Source organism: Salvelinus namaycush, chromosome 23 (genome assembly GCF_016432855.1).
Source record: "Salvelinus namaycush isolate Seneca chromosome 23, SaNama_1.0, whole genome shotgun sequence".
Taxonomy (NCBI): Eukaryota; Metazoa; Chordata; class Actinopteri; order Salmoniformes; family Salmonidae; genus Salvelinus; species Salvelinus namaycush.
In genome coordinates this window covers 40,914,531-40,924,743 of record NC_052329.1, presented here as the reverse complement: position 1 = coordinate 40,924,743, position 10,213 = coordinate 40,914,531, and the positions used below count along the sequence as shown (strand labels likewise).

The 10,213-nt window shown below is 41.6% G+C and overlaps 2 protein-coding genes across 2 annotated transcripts; one reads left to right on the top strand and one right to left on the bottom strand.

Moving 5' to 3' along the window:
* Positions 1-4,185: 4,185 nt before the first annotated feature.
* On the top strand, positions 4,186-7,699 carry LOC120018690 (zona pellucida-like domain-containing protein 1). The gene is made up of 8 exons (XM_038961891.1): positions 4,186-4,285; positions 4,702-4,928; positions 5,383-5,573; positions 5,795-5,867; positions 6,140-6,237; positions 6,673-6,844; positions 7,104-7,203; positions 7,539-7,699. The coding sequence occupies exons 1-8, from the start codon at positions 4,186-4,188 to the stop codon at positions 7,697-7,699; spliced, it is 1,122 nt and encodes a 373-aa protein (XP_038817819.1).
* Positions 7,700-8,428: 729 nt separating this feature from the next.
* Positions 8,429-10,213, bottom strand: zgc:162608 (uncharacterized protein LOC100037332 homolog). The gene is made up of 4 exons (XM_038962057.1): positions 10,161-10,213; positions 9,974-10,046; positions 9,718-9,817; positions 8,429-9,499 (listed from the first exon to the last, which is right to left on the bottom strand). Exons 1-4 carry the CDS (start codon positions 10,191-10,193, stop codon positions 8,686-8,688), a joined length of 1,020 nt encoding a protein of 339 aa, XP_038817985.1. The 5' UTR covers positions 10,194-10,213; the 3' UTR covers positions 8,429-8,685.

The window sequence follows — 10,213 nt, the reverse complement described above, 5'->3', positions numbered from 1 at the left end:
CCTAATTGCCTTTGGTTATTGCTGTGACTGAGATCAAATTTCCGCCACCTTTGTTGAGCCCTGAGAATGGATATTGTAAAGAAGTACAATGGTGATTACTGTGTTGGAGTATGTTGTCACTACAGTATAATCCTGGCTGACATGTCTTGATGTTTTTTTACACTGGTCATGTCTGGCTGGGACTTTTTCTAGCTCGTTTTCAGTGGTTACGGTTACAGTTGCAATGTTTAACTTTGTGAAATGTTAGATTTCCTGTACTGATGATTGGATGGATGAATACCTGTATTAGAAAAACTGAATAGAGAAAGATTCCACGTTTAACAGCTACACTGAACAAATATAGAAATGCAACATGCAACAATTTCAAAGACTTTACGGACTTCCTGATCATGTAAGGAAACCAGCCAATAGAAATAAATGCATTAGGCCCTAATCTATGGATTTGCATGACTGGACAGGGGTGCAGCCATGGGTGGGCCTGGGAGGGCATAGGTCTACACACTTGGTAGCCAGGCCCACCCACTGGGGAGCCAAAGCCCAGCCAATCAGAATTAGTTATTTTTGCCACAAAAGGGCTTTATTACAGACAGAAAACTCAACACCTCCTCCCCCCTCAGACCATCCCGCAGGTGAATTCTCTAAAATTACATTGGAGGCGACTTATGGTAGAGATATTAACATTCAATTCTCTAGCAATAGCTCTGGTGGACATTCCTCTAGTCAGCATGCCAATTGTACGCTCCCTCAAACATCTGTGGCATTGTGTTGTGTGACAAAACTGCACATTTTAGAGTGGCCTTTTATTGTCCCCCAGCACAAGGTGCACCTGTGTAATGATCATGGCTGTTTAATCAGCTTCTTGATATGCCACACCTGTCAGGTGGATGGATTATATTGGCAATGGAGAAATGCCCACTAACAGGGATGTAAAATACATTTGTGCATATGGAACATTTCTGGGATCTTTTATTTCAGCTCATGGAACATGGGATGTTGTGTTTGAATTTACATGTTGGGTTTATATATTTTTTTCAGTATATTATTAACCCCTTCATTTTACATTTGAGTTAATTGTTCTGAATTCCTTTGTCATATCTGTGTTCCCTCTCTCAAACCACAAATGATATAGCAAAATACACATGCTAAACAGTTTCCTTTTAACTATCTTATTAATTTCTTTATTCGCATCATATAACATGTAAGGCAAGCAACATGCATTTTATTACTATGGTATTTCCACATGTACAATACTGTTCTTCTATTCATTTTCAGAATCAATAAACCTTGATTATCCATTGATTTCAATAATAGTAAACAGCTTAGCTTGAAACTACAAGGGTCCAGAGTTTTGCATAATCTGGAATTGTCCCATTGAATGACCCCAGCAGCCATTAGGATGATTGGGATCTGATAATATGATTAGACCACATAAAAATACATCCCGTGTTGAACACTAAACAATAGTCATTGGAGAAATCTTGGGCAGAGACAAAAAGTGAAGGGACTGTCATCAAGTGATGCATCCGTATAGTGTAACAAATCTCTTCTCTCGCCAAGGGGCTTTTGGAGGAAAAATATCTGGTCGTTTTGATTCTATATTTCACGCTGAACAATAGGCATTCACAGTAGCAGTTGTAGCCTATAGCGAAGGCTACTTTCAAAGTAGCTCTTGGAACAAAATAGAATAGAGGGATGACATGCAAGTGAAATTAACAATGCCTATTTTTGGTTCTGTGTGTTTCTTACCTTGTGGCTTCCGTTATCACATTTCCAGCATTCATAGTGTTTCATTCTCAAGACATGAATCCACTCTTCTACATAGGACATCCCAAAGACCGCTTTGTCTCTCGTATAGACTTAACTTCTCACTTTTAGATGGAAGTTTGATAAGAAATTGCAAAGGAACCCCAGGGATTGTATGGCATTTTGATGAATAGGTTTTGTGTGGTGATTAATGTTCATAAAATGTGAACTGACGCACCCCTGTTCCAAACAAGGTTTTGTAATGAAATGCCAATGCATGCCCAACCCCTGACACTCTAAGGGCCTGTTTCCTAGACAGCGGTTAAGGCTGGTCCTGGGCTAAAAACTATGCTCGAAGGAGAATTTCGTATAGATTTTCTGGATTATCTCATTGGCTCACAATTCATATTATTGCATATTCTACACACTATCTCAACCTAACAAATAAAAGTATAGTTCCAGTCAAAAGTTTGGACGCACCTACTCAATCAAGGGTTTTTCTTATTTTTTAAAACTATTTTCTACATATTTATGAAAACATCAAAACTATGAAATAACACATATGGAATAAGTAAGCATTTCACGGTAAGGTCTACACTTGTTGTATTCGGCACATGTGACAAATACAGTTTAATTTGATTTGAATCATGTAGTCGCCAAAAAAGTGTTAAACAAATCAAAATATATTTTATATTTGAGATTCTTTAAAGTAGCCACCCTTTGCCTTGATGGCAGGTTTGCACACTCTTGGCATTCTCTCAACCAGCTTCATGAGCTGGTCACCAGGAATGCATTTCAATTAACAGGTGTGCCTTGTTAAAAGTGAATTAATGCATTTGAGCCAATCAGTTGTGTTGTGACAAGGTAAAGGTGGTATACAGAAGATAGCCCTATTTGGTAAAAGACCAAGTCCATATTATGGCAAGAACAGCTCAAATAAGCAAAGAGAAACGACAGTCCATCATTACTTTGAGACATGAAGGTCAGTCAATCCGGACAACTTCAAGAACTTCGCAAAAACCATCAAGAGCTATGATGAAACTGGTTCTCATGAGGACCGCCACAGGAAAGGAAGACCCAGAGTTACCTCTGCTGCAGAGGATAAGTTCATTAGAGTGACCAGCCTCAGAAATTGCAGCCCAAATAAATTATTCACCGAGTTCAAGTAACAGAAACAACATCAACTGTTCAGAGGAGACTGTGTGAATCAGGCCTTCATGATCGAATTGCTCCAAAGAAACCACTACTAAAGGACACCAGTAAGAAGAGATTTGCTTGGGCCAAGAAATACGAGCAATGGACATTAGACTGGTGCAAATCTGTCCTTTCGTCTGATGAGTCCACAATCACCCAACCTCAACCCAATTGAGATGGTTTGGGATGAGTTGGACAGCATATGTGGGATCTCCTACATATTGAAAAGCATTCAAGGTGAAGCTGGTTGAGAGAATGCCAAGAGTGTGCAAAGCTGTCATCAAGGCAAAGGGTGGCTACTTTGAAAAATCTAAAATCTATTTGGATTTGTTTAATACTTTTTTGGTTACTACATGATTCCATATGTGTTATTTAATAGTTTTGTTGTCTTCACTATTATTATACAGTGTAGAAAATAGTTAAAATAAAGAAAAAGCCTTGAATGAGTAGGTGTGCCCAAACTTTTGACTGGTACTGCATATTAAAAAGTGACATATAGTTATAACTAATTGTTTCCACAATTAGCAAATCACCGAAGAATATTGCAATTAAGTGGGTTCATTTATAATGTAAAAAAAATCCTGATGCTGAATGGATTGAATCTAATATGATATTTAAAACAGATATGAATACAGTGTACAATATGTCCCTGAAAAGCAACAACGCTCAATCGTTCATAAGATATCCCCTATTTGTTTCCAAGAAATATGAAATATCCTGTGCGAGTTAACCTTTGAGAATTATGTCAAACCCCACTGACACAGTCCTCTTAGTGGTTGTTTGATGGCTTTCCCTTTTTTTAAACCTTGGTGTGTGTGTGTGTGTTTGTTGATGGGATGGATGTGTGTTTCACTCCCATGTGATATTAGATGTCAGGGAGGTCTAACACCTGCAGTATATGAGATACATCCCACCACCACCTGCTCACACAAACACCTCCTCAGGAACCTCACAGGTAGGATGGGATGACTTGAGACTCAGCTCTCCTGCTTTAGTTTTGAAAGGTCAAACCAAACTTATTTAGAATAGGGAATCCTTTTTTGGGGAAGTTTATAATTTTAGAAATGTAACAGATTTTCTTTAGTGGTACATTTGACATGTTTATTTATTATATGGGACAGCAAATCTCACAACCATCTCTGCATTATCATCGGCTTTGCACTCTGGTCATGGATGCCGACTGTGGTTCTTTCTGTTCTGTGAATGTCCTCTGAGTGTCTCTCTCATCCTCTCTCCACAGTAGTTAAGATGCTCTCCCTGTGCTGTGTCTCTGCTGTGATGGCTATTTTCCTCCAGCCTGCCTTCTCCATTACCTACAACTGTTCTGCTCTGTACAAGAGGGTCCCAGGTAAGTCCTGAGGGTTGAACCTTGTGGTTATTCAGGGGTGGAATTGTGAAAATGTGTGAAAATGTGTGGGAACATTTTGACCTGAACAATAATTGAGACATGGTGATCAGACAGTGGTGAGCTCACTGATTGATTCCCCCCAGTAACTTGCCTGGCTGGGCTGAGGAGACCATGGATTGCGCAGTCAAGTGGAACAGAGTAATTAGGCATTTTAACGTCATAGATTTAGCCGGTGGTAACTGGTGGAATAGACACCGGCTGGAATGCACTTTTAACCAATCAGCATTCGGGATTAGACCCACCCATTGAATAAACAGTGGTAAGATCACTGAGTGATTCCCCCAGCAGCTACTGTAGTCTAGTAATTATTCTGTATATGTTTTAACCTCTACTCCCTCTCTTCTGTGGCCCCTCAGACAACAACGACTTGACGGTGGACTGCGGGGCCACTATGATCAACCTGAAGGTGAACCTGTGTACGGCTCAGTGGGCAGGCTTCGACCCCGCCGGTCTGGCTCTGAATGGAGAGCACAACAAGAGCCAGTGCCAGGGCTTGGTTGACACCAGCGTGGATCCGCCTGTCATCCGCTACCAGCTGCCTGTCAATCACAGCCAGGCGAACCCCTGTCGACAGTCAATGCAGGTGAGAGGGTTACTTGACATTCACTGTGACAGAGTGCCTTAGGTAAGGTGTACATTTTAGGAAATCTGCATATTACAGTTTATGCAGAATGAGAGAGTGCCTTAGTTACGGTGTAAATTATGACATCATTAGGATTTGGGCTTTTTTACTGTATGTAATGTGAACTGTGTTCAAGACTAGCTCTCTGCTGGTTATTTGGGAAATAGCTAATGGAAATAGGAAAATTGTGCGTAGCCTACTGTGAACTGTTCAATTGTGTAAAATAATACTACCTTACCTTATTATAGAATCGTATGTAAAACAAACCTAATACTGATGGGTTGTGTTTGTGTACCAGCTAAATGTCTAATAACAACGTGTCGATCCTATATCAATCCAATCAATCATGACTAGATTAACCCTTTCCCTTTCAATCATCAATTCCTTAATCCATCATTGTGTCGATTGAGCCTAGATCTTGGACGAGGCCCCCGATGCCTTTGGTCCTTTCAACTTTTTCTCCAGCATCCAGTCGGTCATCATCACAGGCTACCTCAACACCCCCAAGTCCTCTGTGGGGATCATTAGTTACGCCACTGACCTCTACTATCACTTCTCCTGTCGCTACCCACTGGAGTATCTTCTGAACAACACACAGATTGTAGCGTGAGTCTCGGTCCTCCAACTGTTTATCAGTAAAGATTTACTTTATTGATCCCCAGAGGGTGAATTGGGTTATATAGCTAGCGAGGCACCTACATAGATGTAGATAGATAGGAGGGGGGGGGGGGGGGGGGGGGGTTAGTTACAAATTCTGGTATCTTAAATTAACTGACACTTTTTCCTTCTTCTCTAACGCCAGCTCTCACCCACTCTTTCTATCTTAGGTCGTCAGTCTCAGTGGCCACCAGTGACAACAATGGCACGTTCATCAACACGTTGGGTATGAGTGTTTTTAACGTGAGTGCAGGATTCAATTCCTTATGTATAAAAAAAAAAGCATCCTTGAATGGTCAGGGCTGTTTGAGAAGTATGTAATATCTCAAGTACACCGTACCTGCCTACAGAATGTTATTATAATGTAACTGTATCTTAGCGAAATATTATGAAGAGTGTTAATTCCCTCTTACTCTTATTTTACTCTACTGTTAGTCTTTTGATTAGGATATTTACAGAATCTCCCCCGTGATCTTCCTCACAACTCCTCCTCTTCTCTACTGTTTGTTGTGTAGGGCACTGATTATGGTTACCCATTGGTGGTTCCACCGACAGGACTTGAATTGCGTTCCAAGGTTTATGTGGAGGTCAAGGCCACCAACCTCACTGGGAAGTAAGTCAACCTTTTGTCTCTTAACGTATCTACTGGGTCAAATGTCAAGGAGTCCACACTCATTTCATGTACAGTGTTTTGTATTGTAGTTTGCCATATCCATTATATTCATATTTATTTTGTATATTCTATATTTTCATTAGTGTGAAAATACTATTTTTCTAACAAATTGACGACTCTCTCTCTCTCTCTCTCTCTCTCTCCCTCCCTAAAACAGTTTTAATCTTTTACTTGACCACTGCTTTGCAACCCCATCAGCATACAACATGTCAAACAATGAGCAGCACGACTTCTTCACAGGGTTTGATTAAAAAACCCATCCTCTCATCAATTTCAAATATAGAGATATGTGAATGATAAATTACAGCCCAAAATATTGATCATAATAAGTATGTGCAAAATGACAAAGCGTATTCTTATAATCCTTTTCCACAGATGCACTGTTGATTCACGCTCGTCAGTCACACAGAATGGGATTTCCAAGAATTCCCGATTCTCCTTTGAGGCATTTCGCTTTGTGACACACAATAACCTGGAAAAGTCCAGTATCTTCCTGCACTGCATCCTTCGACTGTGTGAGCCCAGCAAGTGTCAGAAACTGGTTGATGTAAGCAGAGCTCACATACCTACACCGTTCTTACAATACTGTATCTTGTTCTCTACAATTAGCACCATCGATAAAACAGTGTTGACCTTGACCCATCACAGTAACCTTGTCAACAGATCAGATCTCTTGGTATAGTGGCTAACTTGTTGGGTTGACAGTCACTGGACCCGGTTTCCAAGTTCCGGTCGGCGCTATCCCATGAATTCGCTGCAATACCATAAATGGTTCATATAAGCATAAGAACGTGTCTTTGTTACAGGCTTGCAATAGCAGGAGAAAGAGATCACTGGAGCCTTTCGGATCCGAGTCAGCGGAATCAGCCACTGTTTCTGTGGGACCACTCTATACTAGCAGAGATGGTGAGACCTGGAGTCATCCATGAATGATTTTGTTCAACATTATGTCTGAGATTCTGATATTCAGTAATAATGATCACAGGTAGCAAGTAATTCACTGGAGTTTATAGAGATGATTGCTATTAGTACCACTGCTACTCAAATTCCATTTCAATTAATACTATGTTTTCCCTCCCTGTTTATCCTACAGAGGAAAGACCTGCTGTGTTGGCATATAGTGAGTTCAATGTTTTTGCTAAATTAAAGTGTCAAATAGTGAATATGTCTAGGTGGGAGGATAAACGTGTCATTTAAAGCACGCCCCAAACTATGCTCTACTTTTCCTCTGTGTGATCCAGGCAGCGGAGGGGTACAGTCAGGAGGTGACAGGGTTAACATCCCAGGGCTGGTGGTAGGGATCCTCTTTGGCACTGCAGCCATAGCCCTGGTTGTCCTAGGCAGCTGGTTTGTCCTCAAGAAGTTCTACTGGGCTGGCGGTCTGTCCCACTCCTTTGACTGAAAGGTGTCTTGGACAATGACCATCTACCAACCAACCTGTCCACCTCCGAGCTGCCCAATCTGCTTCGCCTAATAGGGTGTGTTTTAGATTTCTCATGATGTCATTAATTTTGTAGCCAAAAACTACTAGAAGACCTTGAGTGTGTCCTAAGAAAATAAGTGGACACTAGTGTCTAATTCTCCTTTTGTTTATAGATAAATTTAATCAATATCAGTTACCGGTTACGAAGGAAAATGTGTAAACGTCTGAACCATCGCAATACTTCACCTTTTGTACTAATATATAAGAATTTCTGAAAGTATGTTAAACGCTTGAGCAATAGTGTAGTAGATGAGGCAACATAAATACTTTGAACTCTGAATTTTAATCATTATTCTGGAATGTGGGAACTGATATATTACCTATGGCATTTATCTGACTACTATTAATAGCGTTGCCTACGACTCCATAGATATATGCACGGAATCTTCCGCAATGCTATAATATGATATGGGTTTTAGTGATTTTGTCTTGATATATACTGTACTCAATACAGTTGACTTGTAACCTAAGTGGGCTGGGTTTAGCAACCCAGTTTTCGTGTCAATCACGCTCCAATTTCAGACCTGCCTCTACTGCTCTGTACATTATTGGAAAAAATACTAAATAAAGTTTAACATGAATTCAATGTTGTGTAATGGTGTCTTTTTTTATGAGAATACAATACAAGTACTGCATATGAACTAGCCGTTTACACTGTAAACTTCACACAAGCTTTATTTACAGTTGACAATATAAAATGCCTTACAACAATCATCCACATGAAATAAACAACAGCAAAAACATAAATATACATATATACTTACTGTACTGTATATACAATGGTAGAGGAGTTGATATATATAAGCACAAGGAGCAGAAACAACGATATAGTTGAAATGCACCCTATAATGGGACACCATGTTCTTTCTCTCTCATTTTGCTATGAGGAAAGTTCTGTTCTGCTTTTACTGGACAGTGTGCAGAATGTCCTGGAGGAGAGCGCTTAGTTTCGCAGAGAAGTCCTCCTCCAATAAGCCCAGAGGTGGAGAGGGCGGCTCGCTGGGGCTCTGAGCCTGTGACTCCTGCCCCAGAAGGTGCTTCTCTATTCGGGCATGGAACAACTGGTCCTGTAAGGCGGCGCTCTGGCAGAACTGATCCATACTGGTGGACACCTCTGCCCTGAGGGGGTGTGGAGCCAGCAGGAGACGGACCAGCTTTGCTTTCAGCACCCCCACCCTGCCCTGGACCTCCAGACTCAACGCCTGCACCTCCTGTCCCAGCCGTACGTTCACCTCCTGCCAGAAGTCCCCCTGGAAGGTACCATTGAGCTCCCTGATCACGCTGGATGTCTTGGTTTTGAAGTCCTGGATGATGGAGGTCATTTTGGCACTGCTGTCGTCCAAGGTCTGGCTGATCCACTGCACGGCCTCTAGGTATAGGGTGGGTCCGGCCGCCGCCTGGCTTTCCGCAGCCTCCAATCCCTGAAAGTAGAGCCTGAGGTGGCTACACAGCTCCTGGCTGTTGCTGTTCACAGCGCTCTGGAGATGCTTGGTCAGGGGGGCCAGGCGACTTCTCACGCTGGCCAGGGTGGACTCGCTGGACTGGGGGTGGGCAGGGTACGGGGCGAGCCTCTCCCTCAACTTCGTGAGCTCCTGGCGAAGGCGGGCGCGCAGCCTCTCGGACTCCAGGGTAAGCTTGTGCCTGATCTCGCTCACCATGGGGTTGTGGCTGTCCTGGGTGTACAGGTTGCTGCTCTCCACATGGCTCTTCCACATCCCACTGTTAACATACAGGATCAGTTAAAACATTGTTATAAAGGCTGTTATGAGGCTGTTAAAACACTGTTATAGTACCATTACAAAGCTGTTATAAGCCTGTTATGGAACTGTTATAAGGCTTTATCGGACTGTTAGAAGGCTGTTAAAAAGGTCATCTGTATACATGCATTTCTGATTCATGATTCAATTATTTATGTTATATATTGTATGAGGACATACTTGACTTCCTTGTTGAGGTCTGTCTTCTCATGAGCCTGATTGGTCATTATGTCCTGTAGGGCCTGTGATGCTTCTCTGCTGGTACGGTGGAGTGGGTATGCTACAGTAGAAGATAGAAGTTAACACCATTGATACATTGACTCATTTTAAATCCTATTATTCACTTTGATACATTATTGCATCTGCTCTGTATTATAAGCACTGTTCGATAGCAGATGCAATGACGTTTTTAACGGAAAGGAAAGAAAGTACAAACCTGTGGTTGTCAAAAACGACAAGGCGAAGATCACTACTTTGAGATGCATGTTTTTTGTTGTTGTTTTTTTACACTGAGGAGAAATGGGGAAATGAATTAGGATTTTTAACAGGAATCTTCAGACTAAATAGACCAAAAAAACTGAAGTAGCGCAAGATCAATAAGTGAGAGAGTGGCCTGTCCTTACCCATGTACTAGGTTTGGCAGAATGACTCTTCATCAAGACCGTGCTTATAAAGG

Coding starts and splice junctions, on each gene's coding strand:
- LOC120018690 (XM_038961891.1), top strand. CDS start 4,186: ATGCTCTCCCTGTGCTGTGTCTCTGCTGTGATGGCTATTTTCCTCCAG. Junction 6,238..6,672: donor GCCACCAACCTCACTGGGAA/GTAAGTCAACCT, acceptor CCTTTTCCACAG/ATGCACTGTTGATTCACGCT. Junction 7,204..7,538: donor ACTCTATACTAGCAGAGATG/GTGAGACCTGGA, acceptor TGTGTGATCCAG/GCAGCGGAGGGGTACAGTCA.
- zgc:162608 (XM_038962057.1), bottom strand. CDS start 10,193: ATGAAGAGTCATTCTGCCAAACCTAGTACATGG. Junction 10,047..10,160: donor CTGCCAAACCTAGTACATGG/GTAAGGACAGGC, acceptor ATTTCTCCTCAG/TGTAAAAAAACAACAACAAA. Junction 9,500..9,717: donor GACCTCAACAAGGAAGTCAA/GTATGTCCTCAT, acceptor GTATGTTAACAG/TGGGATGTGGAAGAGCCATG.